Below are 27241 nucleotides of genomic sequence, written 5' to 3'. Positions count from 1 at the left end.
TTTCTGGAAAACCTAAGTGATAAAGATTTAATTTTCAATGAAATGTGTTCAGATTTTGCAAATTCATGATGATTAATCTAATAAATCATGACACACTGCTCTCCCCTACATAAGCTGCCTTTATAGGTTAAAAGTATCGGTACTGGTAATATTGGCCCAGCATTTACTTGGAATCAGACTGCTATCAAAATGTGCGGTATCGCACAGCACTGCTCGTCGTTCCCGGAGGGTCACATGGAATGAGACTGTCCTAATGAGGTCTGGATGACTGTCATCACAGGCAGGCCAAAGCATCCTGCTCATGCTCACCTTGGTCGTGCAGAGGCTGGCAATAAACTACAGCATTTGTTTCATCGTGGTTGGGTGGAGTTTGTCACAAGAGGGGCGAATACGTTTGTGATCAAAGAGAAACTTAAAATGAGCCTCCCGGCTCTCGCTGAGTGGGAAGCCCTATCTATCTTGTTCCTTACATCTACTGCCCTTCTTCCTTTCATCGTGCCACAGCTGCTGTCTTATCATTAGATAAGGCAATCCGTCAGGGAGAGAAGTGAACGTAACACAGATCAGTCACGAGGAATGGCGCTGTGCAGATGAAAGTCTAACACGGAAAAAATGAAAGTGGTCATGTTTGGGGACAGCAGCAATTTGGTCACCACTCTGAGGTGACAAAGACATGTAACGGTACTTGATTAAAAAAAATAAATCATGCGCATCTTTAATGCACGTTAAGAAAATGGAAGGCAGCTTCTCACTGCGGCTGTCACTAATCAGGATGTAGGTGAAGATCTGAAAGTGTCCAAAAGCTGAAAGGAAAATGGAAGAAAAAGTAGCTGAAATACATTAAATTTAATGATCCTTTGACTTTTTTGGAGACGTGAAATCGGAATATTGTTCTATATTCGGTATGATTATTTCCACATACGGAATGACCCACTTCGATGAGTCTATCAGCCGCTCAGGACTACAGCAGCATATTTGCGCCCTCTACCGGCCAAAGAAGTGTACAGCCATGTGGTAATAAACGAGGCAGTCCCACAATTAAATTAAATACAATTATTTTAATTAATTCACTTATTTCCCCCAACATCAAGTGGAGGATAAAATGACAGAATATCAACAAACTTCCCTCATGGAAAAAAAATATTGCTCATTAAATAGTTCCATATTTCTCAATGAGCAGTGGACGCAGAAGAGCTTTGCAAGCTCGTTTGTCGATTTATTTCACTTTGAGTATAAGTGACTGTAATTAAGTGGATTATTAAAAATAAATGGAAAGTCTGGGGGCCTCTGGTGATTATAGTAAAATCAGTTAACTTAGAAGACACTTGCATATGTGCCTTAAAGTATCACCCCATACATGTTCTCTGATGACATGCAGGGACTAATTTGTGCCTTTAAAAAAAACAAATAGCATTTTAACTTTGCAGGTTTTTTTTCCACAATGATGGAAAAATCTAACTGAGGTAAAAGGAATTTGAATTATGCTGTTCCAAATTTTTTTAAAAATGTGAAAACTGATGTATTTCTAGGAAAAAAAAAAGTTTTCATTTATCAGCATTAAGTTAGAAATAAGCGATGTTTTCTTCTACAGCACGACACAAAGAAGCGAGGACACGAGGGCTGTTTTGCGTCACTATGTACAGCTGTTTTATTTGTGTGATTTCCCCAAAACATCATCAGTATTTTACTAAATACAATGCATTTAACCAAAGTACAATGGATCAACTTCAAAGAGAAGAGCAAATAGAAAAGAGCAAAAAACAAAATAAAAGGTGGTGATTCATACCACACAGAGACATTAGTTCATGTATGTATAACACTATCTGTCTTTACGTAAGGCTATTGATGGTGCCATCAACAGCAGCGCCCTGGCAATTGTGTATTCTGAAAAAGACAAATTTCTGCTCAAAGCACTGAGATCTGCTGAGTTTTACTGCATGGTGGTGTGCATGTGTGAAAGCAAAAGTACTTATTTTGGGACTCTGGTGAGATCAATTATTACTTCAACTTTTATTTTTATTCTACAAGAAATACACAGACCTACATAATAGATCGTTATCTACTGGAAACCCTTTAAAAAGACTTTTAATCGAGCCAAATTAGATTTAAAAAAATTAAATCAGACTCCAAAATGTTTTTTTTCTTGCTTGTTTTTCTGTTTGCTTTAACTCTAAAGTGTCGTCTGAAAGGGGAATAAATAAAGTATCACAACTAGCTGAAACACTGACATAGCACACCCTGTGGAGGATGCGCACCTTCCACATGCACATCGTAAAACCGATTGTGGAAATAAAGGGAGGGTTGGGGAGGGCTACTCGATAAAACTCAACTGTCCTCTACAGAACATCGTGTATTCTGGTTAAAACCCCTGATATTGTCCCAAAATAAGGCTGTGGGTTCTAGGCACACCAAGGTACAACTGAGCTGAGATATATGTGCATTTATGTTTCTTTTCTCTCGTATTTTTAAAGACATGAATCTTTCTATACAGATGAATGAAAAACCTACTCACTTCTAAGCACCTGGCTAGCCCAGGTCTTACTATGGAGATTACAGGTTTTAAAAAAATAAAACTTGATGACTAATTTTTAAAAAAAATGTTTTTAAACATATGTTTTGCAGAGCATTTGGAGACAAAAACACAAGTGCATCATTGGCAAAAAACTGCTGGTGAGGGAAAAGAAGTGGGCACAAGTGTGCGTGTGTTTGAGTGTGTGTCATGTGTTCACTGTCTTCTTACAGTCAGTTACAAATGGGTGCATGTTGACCTTTGAGTGCAGCGTTTTCAGTGTGTGTGTGTCTGTGTAAGCGCATATTGAAAGAGGTAGCAAAGAAATGCAACAGATGACAATCTGTTTAGAGTGAAATCCATCTGTTAGACAACAGAAAAGCTGGCTTTCTATCTGTTCGCTCTCCTTAGGTTCAAACACAGGCAACATATGAATCATATGAGTCACAGCCTGTTGTTCAGAATACAGCTCGTTTAAGTGTAAACTAAGACTAATCCTCCTAATAATAGTTTTAAGGACACTATATGACGTCAATCAGGAGGCAAATTGAATGAAGCATCTGCCAAAGGATTTCTATCAGCAACAGATGAGGGTGCTAAATGAACCTTAGAAAACCAAAAGCACATGCTGTGAGCTGAAACATGACCCATTAATTTCTAGAATGCCACAGTGAAGTCTCGCTAAGTCATTCATATCATATATTTCTAAAGGCCTGCTTTAATTTGAAAGCTAAGTGAGAGCAGCACATAGGTGAAGCATTCAGAGTTAGAAGAAGGCAGAAGTGCTGGGCTGGTGCAGGTGCGTGATACTTTGATGCAAAAGAACCCAAAACTGTTACTGTATCTAAAATAGGATCCCAATGTTGTAAAAGCTTATCAGACAACTGAAGGGCACTAGAGAAAAAGAAAACACACGCACACACAAACACACGCAGACAGTAACGGGAAAACAAAGCTGTCCGAGGGTCACTGTGGTGGGAGTTATTTTTTTACATTTTGAATGTTAGGGGGAAAACAAAGTTGTCAAAGTCGAACTGCATTTCTCATTATCTGAGCTGAAGCTGACAACATTTACATAAGTTTGACTGAGAGGTTTCTGACTGTGTGGGATGAATTCATCAACAGCAGTGGGTCAGTAGAGACAAACATCTGTTAGCGTATTATTTTGATTAACTGACGAGCAGACTCAAGTGGGACCAGCTTCCTCTTGTTTCGCAGAGCTCAGATTCTTTTGGTTTGTTTGTAAAGTTTGCACTTAGGTTCTCTGGCTTTATGCTACTTTCATACAACAACCCATGAGACTCGATTCCTGACTGCTCATAATGAACCATCTCTATTTTGACATGCAATCAATTAGCCTCATGAAACTCAAGTTTGTCAAGTATGTTTTGATTTAAAATCACTCATTTGTATTTTGTCCCTGCTTTGTCTTTGATTAACTGCTCTCAACTTTACCTTTGCCTTCGGTGACTTTGTTGTTTAAATGAATTGTTGGGGCAGCGTGATGCTTGCTTTCTTGCAATGGTATAAATGAGATTCATACCACTCTCATGTCTGTATGCCTAATATAAAGCTACATCCTGGAGACAGTTACCTTAAAGTGGACCTGTGATGTTTATTTCCAGCCCCATATTTTTATTGTTGGTCTGTACTGAGTAGTTGGCATGATTCAAGGATAAAAAAAGAACATCCCTTCTTTTAGCTTATACTTGTCCTTGGTGCAGCGCCACAGCTCATCCTGTTCGAAACATTCCTTTCCTCTAAGGGAACCCTCCCCCTAAGCTAACTTTCTTCTGATTGGTTGCCCCTCATACACACACATAGTGTGTACAGCAACTAGGTGAAGCTTACACCAAGACCAAAGGCATCATACAGATCTAGGAGTATAAAAACAGAGTTGAGGTTTTGGCTCACAGTGATTACTTGTACATAAGCCATTCATTATTTGAAGCTTCAGCCATATTTAATATGAGTAGCTTCCATCATAAGTATATATATAAATGATACCAAGCCCCACCCCCCAAACAAATAGGGAAAACATAACAGGTCCACTTTAACAGCAACGTTTGTATGGGTGGAGGTAAAATATGGAGCTTATATAACTTTACATCTTGTTACAGAAACAAAGTCGCCGCTTAATATTTGCACCGAGCCAAAGTGGTATCAATCAAACGTCTAACTTGCTTCATGAAAGCAAGAAAATGAACTTCCATAAATGTTAAACTTGTCACTATTATTTTGCTGAGTTTATGACACATCTCTCTTCAGAATTTTTATAAACTGTTTTTAGGTCCCGCAAACCTCGCAGTAGAGCCTGACTGATACAGGATATTCAAGGTCGATTCTAAAATCGAGTGGTATGAAAATCCAATAATCCAAAATATCGGCTGATTATTTTTGTTTCGTATGCACGATACATACAACTTTCCTGAACATTTGTTATGTGTAGTTATTTATTCACTTGTTCACCTTCTATCCAGCTCACCTCAGATCATCCGCTTGTTGTTTGTGCCAAGTGCCCTCTGGTGGAAAAACTATGTAATATCACCGTTCGCAACATGGCTGAAGGGTGTTTCTTCTGTCTCTTCTTTCCATTTCTATTTTCAATTAAAAATGCAGATAACAAAAAATAGCAAATATAGTCCAATAATATCGCCTTGCCAATAAATCAGTCAGGCTCTACCTCTCAGTCATTTCAAAGTTCTGTTATACGATGCTTCAGTCTACAAAACTTCACCTATCGAGTCAACTCTTCTGCTTGGTAAAGGGGACTTTGTAAAGTTACTGTTTCATCAAAATTATGTCTGTTCCACCAATAAGTTGCTCATTTAGATATTTACCTAAACAAATGGGTTTTTTTTCTCTCCTGGGTAAAACAATAATAATAATTATAATAATTTAAAAAACATAAATCTGCTCTTTGAGACACATAAAAAGAATCCAAAAGAATTCTGGCACTTTCTGCTGCTCTGAATGTAGCCTCACTTTCATGCATCATTTTTAACATGCATCTACACACTTAGGTGAGAAAGTGGAGCTAAAGAGGCCTCGGATTTAAGTGAGTTTAAAATTTTATATAGAAATTTGAAGTAAAAAAAAAAAATAGATATCATCCAGCATTTTTTTAAAAAAAGAGATAAAAAAGGAATATACTGTACATATACACCAAAAAACTTCTAAATTAGTGTTAACGTAAAAATGGATGTTTTATATTAAGCACAATCATGCTGCGAAAAAAATATATATATTTATAAATTTATGTGCAGAAGGGAGAGGTAGTATGTTTGGCTAAACGCACTGCTAAAGCTTAGCGGTGCGTCGTCCGTTTACAGAGACAGAGAGACGACAAAGTCCGAAGAAAAAAGAGAGCAAAGCAGTGATGACAGCAAGTGAGTAAAGAGAAAAAAAACGAGAGTGTGAAAGTTAACACTGAGAAACATTGGGATCCACTGGCCTACTCACAACAGGATTCTACCTAACAACCTTTTTACAACAATTGGCAACTAGTTTCCTGTATATCTTATGAACACTGCAAAGGTTGCTGAGGAGAGAGTTGTAGTGTGTGTGTTTGTATTGGTGTGTGCTGAGTACATCTGTGGTATGAGTTTATGTTTGGTTCCCTTGAAGGCTATTGTGAAAAGTTGTCCTGTACATTACTGAGGTATCTGTTAAATGTTTCCAGCTGAGTGAGGTTGCTGTAAGTAAGGCTACCGAGGTGGAGCTGCTGACCTGGGTTGAAGGGTGGAGGGGTAATGGTGCGAGAGACTTGTGCATTGTTTGGATTCTTTTGAACGCTAACGGCCTCTAGCATCAGCTACAACTATTAGGTTAAAATGTATAAGCCAGATGTTTCATGTTTAACCCTAAATATATACATTAATAATGGCAAGTAGGGCTTCTCCAGAGAGGAGTCAGCATCCAGCAGCAGCATAGCAAAGTTAAATAGGGAATCCTTACAAGTGAGCAGACTCTCGCACCATCACCCTCTCCTTCATTTCTTTTGAAACAGATGATGTAGATGTAAATGTAAAAAGTCTGTCAACAACTGTTCTTTAGCAAATGACGATTACTTTAAAACAAAACAAAACAAATCTGAATTTAAACAGCTGCGATGCGAGACGCAGAGCAGTGACAAAGGTAACATCCCGCTTTGGATTTTAACAGGCGACGTATCAGTCAGTCAGTGTCACAGTGTGTCACTAAGTCTGCACATCTGTGGCAATTCTCTTTTTAAAGTCTTTTATCTCCTTTAATCCTCTATACAGATTCTACACAGTCTTCTAGAGGTCCACTCCAAAGGTTTCCTGGGTTGAGCCGGACAGAGGAGCCATTCTCGGTTGTCATCTCCACATTTGAGCGACCTGTACAATTCCACAGCAGTTGTGGCCCCTAAAACTTACACTCCCATCAGCCCTTGGTGCACCACAGTTTTCCAAAGTAGAGCTTGACTCGCTGCTGAGTTAAAGCTATGAAGAGTAATCCTGCTGTAACTGGTTATTGAGGTGGTTAAATGGTTGATGAAAAAAGAGGCACGCCCATGCTGTAGCTGCAACAGTTTGCGTTGGTTAAGTCCTGTGAAAGTCAGTTGAGGCAGTGTTAGTTTATCACATGAGGGTTTGAAGAAGGAGATGTTTTTGTTTTTCTATACAGAGTTGGGGACTGCCTCTCCGTTCACAAAAAAATGATACAGCTCCAGGTGGAAAACAGCGACACTGACTTCTTTCCTTCCATTAACAAAAATCAGTGTCAGTGTTCCTTCCCTTCCCCGTATGTGAGGATGAAGCCACTATGTGAGTTAAGAAAAAGCTATTCCATCTTCACTCACTTGATATCAGGGGGAAAAAAAGGGAAGAAGAAGCTTGTTCTTGGAAAACGGCTCCAGGAGTCCGCTTTGCTCATCTTTGCTTCACTAAAACGACACTGCAGCGCAGCAAGCCAAGCGCCAGCAAGACGGCAAACTCTGACACGCTATACAAGTGACAGTCTTGAAAGGAACAAAATTAAATCAGTAAATAAAATCAGATGTTCACCAAAATGAAAAGATTATGAATATACTGTATAATTGTCAGAAGCTTATCGATTGACTTTAGAAGGAGAGAGAAAAAGACATACATCCATAAGCCTGAAATGGACAGAGAAGACATTTACTAGCGAGAAGTTACTGAGCTGTTGGGCATGTTTCAAAGGCCGCCAGTGTGTTAGGATGCTTACACCAACTGTGTGTATACTGTGTAGATGGAATGCTCAAAAACAAATGCCACTGGGAATGTTTAATCATATGAAGTGTTTGTAATTATAAAACATATTTTTTCGAAGTCTCATTGATGTTTGTCCACTATTTGGGACTATATTGGCCAATTCAGTAGGAATTCATTTAGCTGTGGTGGTGTTTTACTCATATAAAACAGGTACATTTCTTTCCACTTAATGTCAAAAAGAAAAAAAGCCAGCAGTCTTCTCTGGTTCTCCCTGAAACAGCTCAGCAACCTGTCCAGAACTGCCATGTCTGTCCGTTCTAGCAGAATAAAACATAAGAGTTCAACTCCTAATTGCATATAGCAGAGCATCTCGCCATTAACAAGTGAATTCTCTTCCTATATTATCCTACGTTAAACTCTAAATATGTACAGAATTAGCAAGTGGTATTTACAAAGTTTGTCCACAAGGGGGTGGTCCAGGTCTGCATGAGGGTGAGCAAACACTGTGTCAACAGAAATGTGATGTATGATATGTAGTGATGTTGAAAATTAACATTCTAAACCTCGCTTATGTGGCTGGTGTTAAAATTATACAAATGTGATAAAAAGATATGAGGCTTGAGTTGACCTTTTTACAAATAAAGAAAATCTTTCTCGTGCGTTGTATCGCTACTCTGCTACTAAGAGCATCTTCAGGATTTCATTCACAACATTAAACTACTGTATATTGCTACTTTTCTGACTTTGGGGGAAAAAAACAATCAGACAAACTAAAGCTAAGGCAGATACTTTCACACCAATGAGTCTGCATTTGAAATGTATTAATTATGACCTCTAATGTAATTTCTTTGATCAGATAAGCTTAGAAAACAAAGTCTCGCATTAACTATTATTTCAAAAAGTCCCTCTTTTAGCTTCCTCCTGCTGTTATTTAGTATGATTAGAAATCACAGTGATGCCTAGAGCTTCAAAAACAATCTCGGACTCATGATTGTACGCTTACGCCGCACACATCGTAAACACCAAGTACACAATATGATCAGACAAACTTTTCCCTGAGGCAACAGCTGGTAGCTGGTTTCTCTCCAACTACGCAGCTCTGTCTTAGCAGCAATCTAACCAGCTGAACAAATACTTTTGGATAGTCACTATCCATGCAACATGAAGTTGTGTTTGCGTATGTCACTCTACAAACTTCACAGGTCCAAAATGCTTCCCTGCACTAGACCCTCAGTCAGAGCCTGTACACCCCCCCCCCAGTGGTCCATCAATATTCTCCCTCTCTGTACACGTATCTCGCAAATAAAAGGACTCCTCACACGCTTCTCAGTGTGTGTGTGTAATTGCCTTTTGAAATATGACATATACACACACACACACACACACACACACACACACACACACACACACACACACACACACACACACACACACAACAGAGGAGAGGCCTTCAAATCCTCTACATAGTACAATAGTCAGAACTATTTGCTTCCATGGAAGCAACCATGTTTTCCCATATATGTCAGCTTATACGTATCATTTATATTTATATAGCTTTATACATACATTCTTTTTTACTAAATTCCTTTTTGTCCTGTGAAAAAGGAATTCCATCATCTGTAGCACCTCCCTCCATTTATCCAACCTCGTTTCCTCCTTCCTTCCCACCATTCCCATCCTGACGCTTTCCTACTTAAATGTCCTTCTTCAGTCTATTACACTATCTGAGACTACATGCACAGATTCACAGGGAAACACGCCTGCTCCACTCTCACTTTGTATTTCTATGAGATTACTGTAAGCTTGCCGATGGCTTCTGATATTTAATATATTTGGATGTCTTTGCTTTTGAAAACTGTAAACCAACAAGAGTTAATAGCTATCTAAACCGAGTTTATCACCCAGCATGGGTAATGAAAGTAAATCTGTGCATTTGCTCCTGTGTATTGTGGCAATGGCGTGAACATGGAGCAATGTTACAAAGAGGATGAGACATTTGTGTCCATCCCACTGCAGGAAAAGCGGCAGGAATCTAGTAGTTTTTGAGGAAAGGCCATCATGATAAAGGGGTGATTTTTGGAGTTTGGGGATGGAGAGAGGACCAGGATGTCAAAGAGTCTGGATATCTGAGTGATCTAATGAAATCTGATTCTGTACAGTGTTTGCAAATCCAGAAGCAAAAATAAAATCTGATTATCCAAGTGCAACAGAAAGCAAGAACCTGTTTAGTGTGTTTCATTTTTGTAAATCCAGAGGTCCAGTTGTCTGAGTCTTGTAGCTTGAGGTTAGGAGGATGAAGAGATGATGAAGAGGTGAAGATTACTGTCTACCTGTCAGAATATCCATCTTTCTCCCACATGCCCAGGTTTTTATGAGGGCAGTGGCGTTCTTGGGGAAAAGGCAGCAGGGGTTGGTTACTCATCCTCTGTGTTACGAGCGTGTGAATGCATCCACGCAGGCCTCCTCCACCGCTATGACACCTCGCTGCCAAACACTTCCAGCACCAGTGGGGTCAGCTGCATGCTGTGCTCGGGCTGGAAGGAGAGCGAGCGGTACTGCTTGGAGTGCTCCTCGTTCAGGCTGCGCAGGTCAGCCAGCTTCTGGATCATCTTGGCGTAGAGCAGACGTCCACCTGGGTGGTTGACTCGGATGTAGGCCTGCAGCACTTCGGACAGGTCGTCCTGGAGCTGCTCGATGCGGGCATGGTCTTGGACACCGGGACGATCTGACATGGGAGAACAAAGAGGGTGGAGGGAGTGGAGAGTATAGCCCATCGTGAGCAAGGTCACACAACAAACGAGGTGGGGGCGTGGACGGAAAGGCATAATCAGACAGAAGCACAGAGAAAATTAAAGAGGGAGCAGCAGGGTGAGATTGGAGACGGGAGGTGTGGGTGGATGGAACGAGAAAGAAAACATATTTCAGAACATTTAATTGTTTTGTTTTTGAAAATACTGAATTTAAATGTTAAGTAGTAATGCTACCAGCCTACAGACATGTAGGCTGGTATCATGCTCCCTGTTAATAAAAAGTTTGATTTGATCATAAAATTTATGTAATTATCATATCAATTACTTAACACTGTTGCTGAAAAGCGCTATATAAATGCAATCCATTATTATCATTATTATTACTTCTGTCTCATTTCTGTGTTAAATATGCTCCTCATGCTTGACTCAGACTTTAGGATCTTTATATACACGTGTACAAGACGTGATTAATGACGTGGGAGAATGTCTCTTTTCAGGAATGTTTGCTGTTATCTTCACTCTGTAATATCCTCCCTGCACTCAGCAGAGACAGCTGACGCACAGACGCTCTTACTGTCTCTTCAAGAAAAATGCATCAGCTGTCTAGTGTGCATTTCAAATTGAACTATAAACAGTTTTTTCATAGATTGTACAACAATGTTGCTGCTCTAACAGAAAACATTTACCTGCTTTGTATAAAATGTTGTGCAAAAGTTTTGAGCCATCCCTCACATTTTCTTGTAAGTTTGATAGTTAACCCAATCATAATGACCTATCAAGCATTCAAGCATAAAAAAGGCCTACATAATTCTAGCACCAACAAAGTGATTCATCAGAAGATATTACCCATCAACCCAGTATCACGGCAAAACATGTAATAGACACGCCGGTACGTCGAGTCCATTTCACACTTTGCCTCTTTAAAACATGAAATGGACACACATGCAGAAGCTGCATCACCAGCAGGGGGACTCAATATGTTTAAAGCAAAGAAGTAAAGAACAAAAAATGTATAAAGTGCACTTCAAGGTCCTTAATCATCAGAAACGACTATAAAGGAAATTTAAAAAAAAATAGGAAAGAAAGCTTGCCTTGAGACCTCACAGTATTGCACAGTATTGTATATGAACAGGTTTATAAAAAGAACACTGTCTGCTATCAGTTAGTGTCTGAGACGTGTAAGGGCCATGGTGATGGGATGTTCTGGGACTTGATCACACGTCTGTCACTGTTAGTCTTTCTTATTACTGGATAAATATATTTTGAACCTTTTTCTTTTCTGTGTGCTTATCTGCACCACAGAGTGTGTACTGTAACTAAAGATGTGTAGATAACAAGTTTATATTGGATTACTTTCAACATAATAGCAACAGAGAACAAGGACAGAACTAATGATTTTTTTTCCCTCCCTCAAAGAATTTAATTTCTAACTGCGGCTACTTTCTAAGTGCTGTTGCTTTGATACAAATAGTGTGTCCCTGAGGCTCTCGAGTCTCAAGGAAAACAAAACAAACTGTTTTTGAAATGGTGTACATTCTCTACAAATGACCCTGCTGCTTGACAGATTCTTTCTGTGATTCAGGGATTTGATACTCCTAATGTTCATTCACTGGTTCAAACTTGTCATTTACAGCATGCAAACTTCTGCTTCCCACACTGTTTTGTAACCTCATGCTTTAATGTACTGAACAGCACATTTGGTCTTCCAGGAAAAGCTTTTTCTTGTGTTACTGGCAGCACACAACTATAGGAGGAATCTAGGTCGGAAAGAGAATGCGACACACACCCTGCGCCATGCTGTTCACACTTTGATGATACGGTGTTGTTAGTAGTGAAACGAACCACTAACCATCTCTAATCTCTATTCTCAATCTTTAAAGCATGGCTCAGCTGGAAATACTCCAAGACAATGAAGGCACGGACGAACACACAAACAGCAGCGGCAGTACCTGGGGAGAGCAGGCAGATGGCCATCAGCAGCACGTGCTCCTCCTCGTGCAGGTTGAGTTTCTTCAGACCGACTTGGAATTTCACCAGCGGCTCCAACAGCTCCAGAGTGTGACCCGCTGTGAAGGATGACACACACTCACTGTTAGTACATTGTGCTTATGAATGAAAACACACCTGGTCTCTATGTGTATTTCGATTTTGCGGACAGAGAACATCGCTACCTGCCCTTCATGTACGAGTGAATAAGCACAGAGTGTGCGCTTGTGGCTGAAAATACCTGAAATTGAAACCTCACAGTAATGTGCAAGTGTGCGTAAAAAGCCGAGTGTGGGGGATCCTTGTAAGACTGTTATATAAACTGGGAGAAAAATAATCCCAGCTGTGTCACCAGCTTCAACAATTAACACTCTATACCTGGGAGTGTGTAAAGCTATTATTCACCAATGCCTCCAGAGCAGTGACTCAAGAAGAGGACTCCATGTTTTAAGAGTATATATAACAGATAAGCATGGTCTCTTACACGCTCTGTACATGCTTCTTTAAAAATACATACTGTAAACATGAAATGCAGTCACCGATGCTTTAGTTCTACTGTGCAGCTGCTACATGAATGAGAGGAAACCAACCCTTTGTCACATCGGTGATGCAATACTTAAAGTCAGGTCCTCCACAGCTCCAGGACATGTCTTCCAGACTGAATGACTGGTTTGAACGCAGCATGATGATCTCAATGGCACTTGACTTTAAAAGAGCGATCTGGTCCTCTGCTGTCAGGTCTCTGTACAACACACACAGTTACAGATAAAAGCATGAGTCACACTACACTGGTTCAGTCAGGCACAAGCACTGTCAAATCAGTGAATCTGGACCTGGGACAGAAGAAGAAGGTGTTTTCTTTGGTTTACTTTACTTTTTGAAGCCCTGAGAGAAATAGTGCCTTCATAATGCATTAACCATACAAAGTTATACATGTATAACTTCATGAATAACCCATACAAGAGCAAATAAAATAATAATAGATTATCATAAATTGTGAATTAATCATGGGTAAATATATTTAAAATACAGTTTTAACTGTAAAGTGTTTTGTTTAAAAACAAAAAGCCAAAGAAACAAATAGTGCATGTAGTAAGTTTGGAAATGGGTCAGATTGTACTGTTATATAGCGGTACACGTGCACGGTAACAAACACTGGCTGCAAACAAACTTTACATTTTAATTGATGCAAATTAAGCGTGCTAATAAAAAACCCAAAACTTTCTTGTCCCCAGAATACACATGACCCTGTTCCATCTGACGAGTTCCACTTAACCACCTATATACACAAATAACTGTTCGTCTGTGAGGTAGAGAGATAGTAGAACAAGAAATAAAACAATGTATTTTTAACAGGTACTTTAGCAACAGAGATCTTTGCAAACAGAACTAAAAGTATGTGCATCTGCATTCACTGATGCAAGCAGATGCAAATGTAAGAGAACCACAGACCTTTTATCTACATGTTCATGCCATCACTGCTGAATGAAATCAGATTTTTTTTCCCTTTGTTTTTATATACCAAGGATCTAAACACTATTTAAATGTGTCTATAATTATGCCTACAGAAAGAAAAGAAAAAAAGAAAGTTGACAAAGAAATCCCAAACTTCTTCATTTGGGCCTCACAGCATAGACCTTACTTATCCATGAGCCATTATTGTTTCCCAAGATGCAGACATGTATGCGTTATGCACACCCATGTGAGAGATACAGTATTCCATGTTTATTCTTCTGTTTCATCGTCTCTGTATGTGCATACATTTACAAATTTATCTCTGCTCTGCATGTATTTATAAAGCTACAGCCTGTTCTGGAGTATTCTTGGAAGAGCATGTTTGTTTGGGGGTTGATAATAGCATCTCGCCTTACTCGGTAATGCCCAGCAAACAACCGGGCCCTTCATGTGGGTGGGGCATCGTCTATGTGCTACCCATTGGATGCACCAGAATTTACAATGCATCGGGAAAGTATTGACAGTGCTTCACCTGTTCTACATTTTATCATGTTAGTCTTATTTCAAAATTAATTAAATTCATGTGCCACCTCAAAACTTTGGTGAAAAGAGCCCATAGTGAAAAAGTGAAGAAAGTTTGCTTGAAATTCTTGCAAATTTAATTTTAAAAATGAAAATATAACATGGATATACTGTAACGAGTCCATAAAAAAACATATCAGAAACTTAGTTAATGGCATTGAGAATAAGATTGCTAGAATATTAGCGGCTTTATGGTATGAGACGTCTAGCAATCAGAGCCCCTCTGAGCCCAGCAATTTTCCTGCTTATCTCTAATTGGATCAGATTAAGCAGTCTGCTTTGTCTCTAAGACATTTCAATTACATTCACAACAAAGTATTCAAATTATATGTTCAGTCAGATTACTGAATAATCTGCCAATCACTTTATTGGTCTCATGTCTATGGAAATGAAATCTATGTGGGAAAAAAGAAACTGAAAATGTTCTTTAGAATCTTCCATAGCCAAATTAGCAGATTCAGTTAATCCGTACATATTGAAAGTTAGAATGGCCAAATTTTTAGCATTTATGTTTATGTTTTCTTAGTGAATCAAATGAGTAATCTACCGAAATAGCTGATCAGCTATTTTATCGGTGCATTGGGACCCACGTAAACCCAAATAAAGCTAACATTATATAGTGTTTAGCAACTGTTGGTAAATTATGGCAAATTAGATGAATCCATCTTTTTAAAAATATTAGTTACAAAAATAACAAAATGCTTTAATGTACTTTCTTGGCAAATCTCATTAGAGGCTTTAATTGGTACCTGAAGCCTGGGATCATCTTGGCAAAGCCTATAACCTTCTGAATGCTGTAGGACACCAGGTCAGCCAGGTGGGGCAGCATGGAAAGTTTTGTGTCCTCTTCACTGGAGTCTGGACTACTTGCGCCATCTTGGTACATCATTAACAGGTTGCTGAAGTTCATTTTGGTGTCCACTGACTCTGCTCAAGGAGGGGATTAGGAGACAAGTTGATAAAGGAGGAAGGGGGGAAAAGGGAACAGGGTGGGGAAGGAAGGGAGGGATTACAAGAAAACATTTAGAACGGACAGAAATAGCAAAGAGCAAGTTACCGGTTACACAGCGGAGATGGCAAGTGAGTTCACCTTGAACCGATGGGTTTAAATAATAAATGCACCAAAGACTTTTAAGTAATTTAATGAAAGGTATTAAGTGTATTCTGTTTGGCCGATATGGCAAAGAAGCAACAAATTCTAAAAATGATTGACACACAGCAGCTCAAGATCAGTACAATCACTACAGCTTCACTGTGGAGCATCAGTGAGTCAGTATGACTAACAGTGGGCACAAGCACCCCTCATATTTCTTGTAACTGCAAATATGAGTATTCCTTTATTGGGTCTGTTTGTTTTCCACAGTGGGTATGATCCAGGAGCTCACTGACAATGCAGCTGGTGTGATACAACCGCAAAATGGAGCTTAGTTATTATTATTTTTAATCAATAGATCTCTTCACAGCTGGGTCCTTGTGTCCTAACCCTGATTGATAAAACACACAAGAGAAGAGGGACCCTTTATTGTCTCACCAAGTGAGTGGTTGAATGAGTCAGACGAGGCATCAGAGAGTGAGTGAAGAGAGGCAGCTCTGCTGGCACTGCGTGTAACCGGGCCTTCGCGTACCGGGGGCTGCAAACACACACGTAAACACAAGCATTAATATTACCCAGTGCTGCTTGGCTTGTTTTCATGGGCTCCAAAAGTCCAAGTAATCACAACACACCACAGGTCTGTGTCACAGGAGCAGGGACTGCTGGAACTGTTCTTTTTCTATTTGAGGTTTTACTCAGAATAGCAGTCGCAATAATAAAGTAATAAAGCTTCACATAATAGAATTAGAAATGTCAGGTTTGCCGCACAGTGTGCATGAACACCGTGTTCTGAAAATTTCCTGTATGTACTGGGGTTACCAAAAAAACAAAGAACAAGCAAAAACAGCCCCTGCCTCACCAGCAGCTGATGTAATCACTGATCACTGAAGAACACTTTGATGAATTTCAATAAAGCCCACGTTTCAACAACAGTGAACTATTAAACAGCTAACCTGGTCGGCACACATGGCACAACACTGTTGCTCTATTAGCTCTATTTTTGTATATAAAACAGTGACATTACCAAAAAGTACCAAAATCATGTTCTCAAATTCTCATTACTCATTCAAAAATATTTGCTTCATTGTTACTTATAATTATTTTCTGTGAAAAATATGCATAAGTGGAAACTGTGATTAAAGTATGTCACCTCACATATACATGTCCAGCTCAAGTCAGTGTAATTGTGTAAGAGTTAACGCTCAGTAATAATGAATGGGGCTTGCTGTGGTGTTAACACATTGCAGCAATTCCTGATGTTTTACTGCAGACAAATTTAATCTAATCATATTCATTAGGCACAAAGTAAAAGACAGATCTGATTCCATGCTTTCATGCTGTGTGTACCAGGTCATGACACATGACACCTGGTACACCCATAGTCATTTGGAAAACAAAATGAATTTGCTCCACTAATCATAAAGTGAGCTGTCACTGTCCTAGTAGGGCCTGCTGTGGTTTTACCCTGTATGGTCGTGGGTAAGGTGCTAGCCTTTTTGTACAGCTGACTCTACTCAGCAATTAAGACCAGAGAATAGAGAGCGCTAGTGCAGGGGTGTCAAACATAAGGCCTCCGGACCAGAGTCAGCCCAGCAAAGACTCCAGTCAGACCCACTGGAAGGCTGGAAAACGTGAAAGAGGGGCATACATTTTTGGACTTTTAACTGTAAGTTTTACAGTTTCTCCTCCCCCATGGTCGTTCATGCTAAATCAACTGAACTAAGTAGTACATAAACAATTACATGACAGAAATGTTTCTGTCATTAACCATCTATAGAAATATAGAAACTTTATGTTTTAGAAATACAGGAGACTCTGGGCAGTGAGCTACTTTTTTCTGTAATTTTGCACATTTTTCATGTCGAAACCTGAGACATGCAGTTAAAATTGCACATCTCAGTGATTTCATGTGTAGTTAAACATATTTGCACTGAAAGAGAGGAGATTTTCCTTTATCCCATCTTAAGGTCAAACTGGGCTTTATGTGGCCCATGACGCCAGAGTGCCAGAGAGGCTTTTGTTATGTTTTCTTTCTTTTGAAGGCGATAGCAGCTCGTCCATCTCTTTAAGTTTAATTATTCATTTTTTAAAACTTTAACAATTTTCCTTCCATGTCTCTTTTTTTCAAACCGGACACTTTTTACTTTCCCACACCCCTTGGACTTTTTCAGGAGAACTTAACAAGTGGGGGCTTGTCTCAGATTTTAACCCAGGACCTCTGGCAGGTGTGAAGAAAGAAAGTAACTTTTCACAGGACTAACCCTAAAGCGTGTGAAGTCAGAATAGGAGGCATCGTAGGTCTTGTGGTGAGCTTCCACCAGGCAGGAGATGATCCGAGCCTGTTCCTCATTCAGCCGGGGCCTCATGGCCTCTCGGGCTGCCTCCTCCTCTTTTCTCTTCATTATCATGTCCCTTTTCCGTTGAACCTCTTCATCTGTCAGTATGACTGCAATGGAAGATAGAATAAAAGACACATCAAAACATTTTACAAAGAAATTATGAAAAAGAAGCAAAATCAAGTTAGGAGTTAAAGGAAAGCAATTCCTGTGTGGTACCTTAGATAATAGTTAAGGCATCATTACCAACTTTCATAGATGAAATCTGAGAAAGTCAGCAATAAAAGTAGCTAAGGGCGATGTAATGTAAGCCCCAAATATTTCCATCCCAGGTTACATTACCATTGCATCGCTTCAAGTTGGCAAGCAGAAGAGCCTGTCATGTCTCCTGTCTTTTCATTCAGATGATGCGGTTAATGTTAGATATTTAAGTGCCTTTTTCCTTATTCATGCTGCCCGACAGAAGCTGCAGGCAGTGCGGCGCAGTGGTGCAGAACAGAATAGACTTACTGCTTATAATGACTCTTGACTCGATGAGACGGTTGCTTGGGAATTCCTGGGTTTGCACGCACACGTTTTAGAGCCTTACATTGCTTTCTAATCAGAGACTATCAAAACATATTATTTACTACAGATTGCCGCTGACCTGCATTTGTCTGCTTTGGATTTTAAATATGATATACAATGACAGATGGCCGTGAATCCTCTGACAAAATCTGATCCCTTTGACTAGGCAAACCATGATAGATGGCGCTGATAAAATTGTATTAGAAAAAAAGATCACTGTCAACATTTCCTGAAGTGGCTAATCTCTGGTTTTACATTACAATAAAATGGTCCTGCCACAAGGGATTCATAAATACCATATTTGATACATGGGTTTTGTGAGTTTATGTAACATCTTGTCAGAAGTTTTTTTCACCCCTAAAAAAACCCATAAATGAATCGCAAAATAACACATTGCCGTAAATTACACAAAAATGCCAGCAATGGTAGCAAAAATGATACAAATTAAACTGATCATTAATTTCTTTTTTTTAAATTAAACAAAAGGTTCAATAAACACTCCAGTTTCAGTTTCTCTTTTAAATGAGCATCTGGATATTTGTCGAATTGAAGGGGCACCTGATTGTAATTTAAATTATTGAAGATAACGTTTTCAGAAATGCTAAAAATACTGGTAAATATTTTTACAGTTAGTATTTATGTTATCTGAAGTTGGAGCCCATGGGTCACTGTAGTCACTGCTGAAGCATTCCACTGACCTATGAATGCCTTGGCCCATATTATACCTTTGACTCTGCGCCATAGTAAACGATTACCCATGAAGAGCTCAACTGGGCAGACAGACAGTGTGATTGCCAGACAGGCTGCGACTGCCAAGAAGAGACAGACTGTCATGGCTGAAGCCCAAAAAGATGAAGCTGCAATCTGACAGCTACAGAAAAACTGTTTTGTTTACGTTTTATGCACAATTAATTTAGTCTAATCACATTATGCTGTTTTTTTTTTAATTGTTTAGTATTTATAGCATGTGCAATTTTTAAAAGACAGGGAACTTTTGTAATTCAGCTGTAGCCTTTCTAATTTTAAATACATCTTTGGATCAAAGGTACAAGGATAGCAAATATTTATGTACTTTAGAGCTTAAGAGACCAATTATATGTCATGGCTGACTGTAAATTAAATAGAACTCAGAAAACACACACTTCATCTTGAATACTGGTTGTTTCCCTGGAAGTTGTAAACAACTAATTTTAAAGTGAACTTTCTGTAATTGCACCCTGGACTGCAACCACAGAAGCAGCGTTACATAATCAAATGATTGGGTGATGCAGAGACCAACGACAACAACAAATACTACTACTTGAGGCTTAAAAAGGCAATTCAATAAGCTTGACTGCTTAGCTAACTAGGTTTTACTAGGCTTTCATCTCTTTTAACTGACTGTAATTAATTAGGCTTTGGCTACACTCCGGTGTCCATCCAGTCACAAGCCAGGACTGTCTTGAACCACTCCTTGTGGTGAAGACATCCAAATAACTCAATCGTGAATGGGCACAATTTGGTCAAGTTTGGCACCAGCCGTCAAAGAAGCTATTCTAAAGCCCAGAACATGATTGAACCGGATTCCAGCCAAGTTTGAGCACTGGATGGAATCATTAAGGCTTTCCACAAAAAACAACCAACCATCAAAGGAACATCTTGACCACCCCACAGCACTTGGCAGGCAGCAGCAGTTTACCAAAAGAAAGTTTGCTGTTTGTAAAGTCAGTGATTGGATGTGGTGAAGTGCCCAGAGTGGCAGAGGAGAGCAAAGAGAGAAAGGCTGAAAGAAAGAAAGGCAAACTGTGATGGGGGCAATTAATTAAAATCCAACAAGTTTTGGTCAACACCGGTCCTGTTCCCTGGCAATAAGCGAGCAGCAGAGTGCCCCTGTGGTGGAGGCCCAGAGGTTCCCAGCAGGCTTATTCATAAACCAGCCAACCAACCACTTAAACACAATTGAGACTTCTAATACTCCAATTTGGTGAGATATATGTAGAGCTGGGCGATATGAGATTTTTTCATATCACGATATGTTTTTTTCATTTCAGGCGATAACGATATCTATCACGATATAAGCCAAATAACTATATTTGTAAGATTTAAATGTGCCGTTGCTCACAAGTAAAATGTGAAATAATCAGCAGCTTGTTTTTATTTAAATATTTATTTCCCATAATAAGTTCAACAGGGTAGATGTACTTAAGGAACATGAGACTTTTTCAGATAAATAAAGGCAAATATTGCAAACTACACAAAAGGCAGCCGCTAAAGCGTTTAAGTTTCAAAATAGAACAAACGAAACAGACTAAATTGTCAATTCCACTTAGAAACAAAATATTAATTGTAAAAATAAATCTTAGTTTGTTTTACAGAAGATCAGACAAAACTGACTAACTTTTGTCAATATCAAATAAACTGAGAACTAAAAGGAAATTCTCAATCTCTCCTTGTTGTATAGCTGAGCTTTTCAAACAGTTTTAACAGTTACTTTAGTCTGACAAAAGCCGAATGACGAATTAGCGCTTCCAGTCAGAGACTGAGGCTACGTCCACACGTACACGGGTATTTTTGAAAACGGAGATTTTCCGTTTTCGTTTTAAAAAATAATCCCGTCCACACATAAAGGGAGAAATGAAGGAAAACGCTGCTATGAACATGCCAAAGCAGCAGGTGGCGCTAGATTCCTAACCGTGCAGAAATATTGGCCAATCAGAAGTCTAGAAGCCTCGGTGGGAAAAAGTAAACAAAGCTGCGGCATAGAAGCAGAACCGAGTCGTATGTGTGGACGGACAGTAACTGTGTGTATATGTAAGCATTTAAACACTGCAGAGAGTAGAATTAACAGTATTGTAGAAATTCATTTCACCGAAACAATAACGTGGCGCACAGTGTGACGCATGCACCAGTTTATTGTATTTCCAGACTTGCTTTCGGCACAATTTACAGTGCACCCTACTCTGTTTTTTGTCAGACTTGAAATAGCCGAAATACCTTCACACTACGGAACTTCTATGGCTCTTCTGTTTGACAATCTCTCCGGCATTGGAACCATCATCTGTTTTCTCTTCCGTCACGCTCGGTTGATTTTTCTAGTCGGCACACTCATTTCCTCCATTACGTGCTGGCTCCATTACCCGCTGGCTGCTTCCCAAACAAACACACGTGCGGCTTGGCACTTGTGCTGTATGCAACAAGTCACGCGACGTGACGCTGCGGCTGTGATTGGTTCGGCTCTGCGCTACTTAATTTGGATTGGCTGACCTTTTTTTTTTTTTTTTTTTTTAAGAGGACAAGAGCGGCGAGGTCTATCGCGATAGTTTAATTTCTCTATCGAGTAAAAGTTATATCGCGATACATATCGTTATCGTTCTATCGCCCAGCTCTAGATATATGTCAAGGTGGTTCTGGTGACCAATACTGTTGCAGCACTTACTGCACTTACTATTTAGAGAGGAAATAGCCCATTAGATTCATGACGATGAAGCTGGGAGATCAAGCTTTTAGTTTTGGATCCACACCATTTCCCTCTGTTTAACATGTTTGGTCCACAAAGTGAGCATCTGGCAATTCTGGTTACATCGAACAAGAGTAAAGGTTGTCAAAAGGACAGAATACAAAAACATTAGAGAAAGGGTGAAGAATTTAAATTAGGGAACTGATGGGCTTGGCAACAGCAGGCGAGAATCCAGCCACCTAAACGGTAAAATGTTTCAGAAATTCTCCTTAACTTCTAATCCTGTTACAAATAAGCACCCACCCAAGGATAAGCACACAAAAATACACAAACACTGCAAGTATTATGACACACACACACAGGCGTGGGGGAGGGGTGTCCTGGCATCCACCTAACCTCTGTCAAATAAGGACAGCATAGGGGTGTTTACTATGAACTCAGCTGGCACAAATACCAGAGGGCAAACACACACACGGAGTTCTAATCTGAATGGCGGTGAAGCTTAGACAAAGCCGTCAGAATAAAGAAGATAGAATACAGAGACAGAAACACATACACACCAACACTGATGCTAACTGAACTGTGTGAATGAAAAGACTCGTTCAAATTCATTTATTACATGTTATCCTCAAAAACAAAAGAAAAAAAACCCCAAAAAAATCCTGAAATCTAATCCTTATGTTATTTTATTTCCATGGAAATAAAAGCTGACAAAGACATATTATTTTTTTATGAAAATACTTTTGAGTCAGAAGTTTTAACGCAACCGCAGCGAGGCCGCCTGATGAAATAAATCACAAACAGCTGGGATTGGCGCATAAGAACCGCATGGAGATATATGCACAGAACGAGTTATCAGAGTTATCTTCTTTGTCATACAAGCAAAATTACCCTAAAAACAATGCTTTGAAAACTACTACGAGCACTTGTTTGTTCTCCTTTATCAACTCGACATATCACTTTAAATAAATAAAAAATAAATAAATGTTTGAGTAGATAGAATGCTGTATCTGGCTCTGTGTTGGGATCAGTTTGAATTTTCAGTAATCTGCGGGTATGTTATCACAACAAAGACACAGCAGTAAAGATAACTGTACTCTTTTATAACTGGAGGTACACACAGCAGTCCATATACACTTTGATCTTATCTTCTACAGGGTGGGCCATTTATATGGATAAACCGTAATAACATGGGAATGGTTGGTGATATTAAAGTCCTGTTTGTGGCACATTAGTATATGTGAGGGGGCAAACTCCTCAAGATGGGTGGTGACCATGGTGGTCATTTAGAAGTCGGCCTTCTTGGATACAACTTTTGTTTTTTCAATAGGAAGAGGACCATGTGACACATCAAACTTATTAGTAATGTCACAAGAAAAACAATGGTGTGCTTGGTTTCAACATAACTTTATTCTCTGATGTAGAAACTTGTAAATAACTCAAGAAAGAAGCCAACTGTATGTATGTTGCTGAAGCTCCAAGGTGCATACACTACGTAATTTTTATTCAATTCAATTTTATTTGTATAGCGCCAAGTCACGACAACAGTTGCCTCAAGGTGCTTTATATTTCAAGGTAGACCCTACAATAATACATACAGAGAAAACCCAACAATCATATGACCCCCTATGAGCAAGCACTTTAGCGACAGCAGGAAGGAAAAACTCCCTTTTAACAGGAAGAAACCTCCTGCAAAACCAGGCTCAGGGAGGGGCGGTCAGCTGCAGTGACCAGTTGGGGTGAGAGAAGGAAGACAGGATTTTATATTGTACAAGAGTGCATGCATTTTTGCATGCACTCTTGTACATGTTATCTATTGATAATATATTAATATTTTTAACAGTTACTCTATTCACAGAATGCTAATAATCTGACTCGATTCAGTCGTGTGAACTGGGCTTTAGTGTCAAGCTTGCTAGCATACAGTCCTGCTACATTTCTTTTCAGTGTCAATGACACAATTGCAGTTGGTATTAATACGTCTCTTCTATAACAGATTTATCATTACCAAAGATCTGAGGCTTTAACATAGCATACAACGGATATTTATTTGGAAAAATTGCTTCGCAGGCACAATAGAGACAAGCAGAGCAGCTGTAATTCCCAGTAGTGAATACAGTGGGCTGCGTTTTCCCCACAAACCTGTGTATAAGCTCTGACAAAGAGACCATTTTATCCACATAAGAGTCCCTGTCGCTCTCTAACTTCTCGCTCTCTCTTCGCTCTTCTTTCATCAGACACAAACAGACACTGCAGTGTAGTATGTCTATTTATGGTGAACACGGTGGCGATCACCAGTCTGAATTGTGCCCTCTTACACACACACACACACACACACACACACACACACACACACACACACACACACACACACACACACACACACACACACACACAGTCTTTTTGTGAATGAAATGGAAGCTCAACAATTCTGTCTCTTTGAAGAAAGCGAGCCATTGTTGAAAAGTTCTTTAACCCCTCCTGGCTTCCTTCCTTCTTTCCTTCCTTCCCCCCTTCCTTCCTTCCTTCCTTCCTTCCTTCCTTCCTTCCCACTTGCTCTCTTATTTACCTCTTGTCATCTACAACTTGTTACAATTATGCTCATGCAGTGATGCTGGCGGTACTTTCTATTACTATATAGTTAGTTTTAATGTGACTGAAATGCACACTGGCTTGTAACATTAAAGTCCCTATTTTTCATTTAAATAAGTTGGATGCAGGACCGTTGATGTAAGCACTGTATAATATGATCGTTTGTAAACATGCAAAATAACTATGGTAGCCACTGCGCATCAAATGCTATTTTGTGTTAACAAAAGGTGAGGTGATGGCTCATTTTCCCTTGACAGCACCTTCTTCTTGTGTTACACCCAGGCCTGCTGCTGCATGCATAACCAACACAGTTAAATGCAGAACACTATCAAACTGAAAATATAAGACAATATTACTTCAGTAACTGATTACAATGCTTTAATCCTACCAACTAAACTTCACTAACTACAGAAGCCCTAATCTGGAAGGCTATAAGGAGAATTAACAACATTATTAAGTTCAGCAACAATCTGACCCACGACTGAGTTTTCCATATGGTGCAAACCTTATGATATCTACTTCCTATAAATCTGATCAATTTACACCAAAACCATTTATGCTATTGGCTGATTTTCCATCCCAGCTACAGAAATAAAATAATTATTACAGATCAATTGTCTTTTGTGCAGCGGTGGCCTTGGTTTCTAATTTAAGCAGTGACACAGAAGCAGCATCAGACCAGCTGCTCAGTATCTCAGATACGAACATGAATATTACATCAAAGGTAAGTCAAGCAGGAGCAAAGCTGTTAATGCTCGCTTTAATATCAGCCTCAGTATCACTCTGCAAAGGCATATATCAAAGTCCAGCACAAACATCAAATAATAGCATGATTTTTAATCATAATCGTGATCTTGAAGCTATCGTAATTTTTCCATCTATAGTCATATAATTTATAATAATGTAATTTATAAAAAGAATATTATTTCAGTGTATCTTACTGAAATAAAAAAGTGCTTTGTCTATATGCCCATTTGTTTATATGCTTTGTCCTCATTAACAAAGCATATATTCAACCCCACAGTTGAATATATAAACCAGCAGGTTTCACTCTGATACCCAGCCCAGTAACTTACAACTAATCATTAAAAAAAAGGATCACTTACATACAAGATACTTTAGTCATGTTTTACATGTCAAGCAATGGCACCAACAACATAAGTACTGTTAGACTATTAGAGGTCATAAATATCAACTTACACTCTTTCATCATGCCGATGTCAATGCAGCGTTTAAGACGACAGGCCTGGCAGTGACGCCGGTTGTCCTTAGTGATGGTGCAGCTCCCGTTAAATGGACAGGTGAAGGAAGCTTTACGTTTCATGCTGCGCCTATGAAGAGCCACAAAGAATCAGTTACTCATTTGGGATCATTTATTATTTATAACATAAGCGATATACTACTAAAAACAGGCATTTCTGGTGATAACCCAGCAACAGATGAACTGTAAATACTACTGAAATGTAGACATCCAAAATTTTAAAGTTAAAAAGAGAAGGCCTAAACCAAAAGATTAAATCCATTTTATACTGTACAGATATACTCTGTGGTGCCAAAAACATGATTTGCTGGGACATGAATAAAAAAAAAAATCCTTTTAGTTTCACAACATTTCTGAAACTGGGACATTTGGTCTCTTAAGTCGTGTGGGTTACATACTTCTGTGATGAGATTAAGATCTGAGTTTGAAGACAAAGATAAGAAACACAATACAGATGAATTGAGTTGTTTCCGAGCAGTTTTTGTGGTTTGGTGTGGCACCTTGTGGGGAAGCCACAGCTTGTGTAACAATGGGTGTTGGTTAGCAACAGTGTTTAAGTGGGTGGTGCGCAACAAAGTAACATCCACATAAATACCAACAGGCAACGTTTTCCATTGTAACAAGACGGTCATTTACTTCAGCTGTCAGTGATTTTCACACTGTGGCTGAATAGTATACATACATTAAAATATCACTGTTTGAGTAATGGGTAAGAAAAAGGAGAAGAGAGATGAGGAAGAAAATGAAAAATAACAGGACTGTGGTGAACACTGAATAATTTATAATCTTCTGAAAGCACTGCAATCGTTGTCATGCAGCCAGGCAGAAACAGACAAACTGTACCTCAGTGTCAACAATAATGCACTCTTCATTAACATGCAGGCAGTAATATCTACAGTTATGATGTAAACTCAGATTGGCAATGTTCAATAAACAGAATGATCATTTTCTTTTCCCATAAGCTATTGAATATACAACTTCATTTATTTTAAACTAGCAAGACCCAGAAGTATACAACAGAAGGTCCCTTTGCTGTTTGAAAGTAAAAACATAACAGCTTTTATTTCTTATCTCAAACTTCTTATTTCTAAGTTTCACTATTTTAACTTGATTAATGGTCCTTTTGGCAGAAATGTGCAAACAACATTATTAAGGGGGCAAACAAACCCCCAAACCAGAGACTGAAATACCCAGCAGGATGTATTCACATTGCCTGGACCCAGAAACACCCTACACTCAGCAGAAACATACACCAAAACGCAAAACAGGCAACATGCAAAAACATCAACTGAAGTATGAAACTCACCTGAAGAACCCTTTGCAGCCCTCACAGGTCATGGCATTGAAGTGGAAGCCGGTGGCCTTGTCCCCGCAGACGCCACAGATCCTGGGGGCATTGCGATCGAACTCCTCCGGCCCGACCACTGACGTCGTCACCGTCATGGGCTCCATCACTAAGGAGAAAAGGGAAAAGAC

General features: G+C 39.3%; 1 protein-coding gene across 1 annotated transcript in view; it reads right to left on the bottom strand.

Moving 5' to 3' along the window:
• Positions 1 to 1621: 1621 nt before the first annotated feature.
• The window catches only part of LOC101474679 (vitamin D3 receptor A), an 82737-nt gene continuing 57117 nt past the window's right edge, over positions 1622 to 27241 (bottom strand). The window contains exons 3-10 of the mRNA XM_004574949.3: positions 27072 to 27219; positions 25705 to 25835; positions 17835 to 18019; positions 16012 to 16111; positions 15230 to 15407; positions 13034 to 13185; positions 12407 to 12523; positions 1622 to 10432 (exon numbers count right to left, since the gene is read on the bottom strand). Coding sequence (XP_004575006.1) covers positions 10179 to 10432; positions 12407 to 12523; positions 13034 to 13185; positions 15230 to 15407; positions 16012 to 16111; positions 17835 to 18019; positions 25705 to 25835; positions 27072 to 27217 — 1263 coding nt within the window. The 5' untranslated portion in view covers positions 27218 to 27219 and the 3' untranslated portion in view covers positions 1622 to 10178. The remainder of the gene's footprint in view (positions 10433 to 12406; positions 12524 to 13033; positions 13186 to 15229; positions 15408 to 16011; positions 16112 to 17834; positions 18020 to 25704; positions 25836 to 27071; positions 27220 to 27241) is intronic.

This window comes from Maylandia zebra, linkage group LG20 (genome assembly GCF_041146795.1).
Source record: "Maylandia zebra isolate NMK-2024a linkage group LG20, Mzebra_GT3a, whole genome shotgun sequence".
Classification (NCBI taxonomy): domain Eukaryota; kingdom Metazoa; phylum Chordata; class Actinopteri; order Cichliformes; family Cichlidae; genus Maylandia; species Maylandia zebra.
Note: the sequence above shows the minus strand (reverse complement) of the source record. Positions and strands in the feature narration are given on the sequence as shown.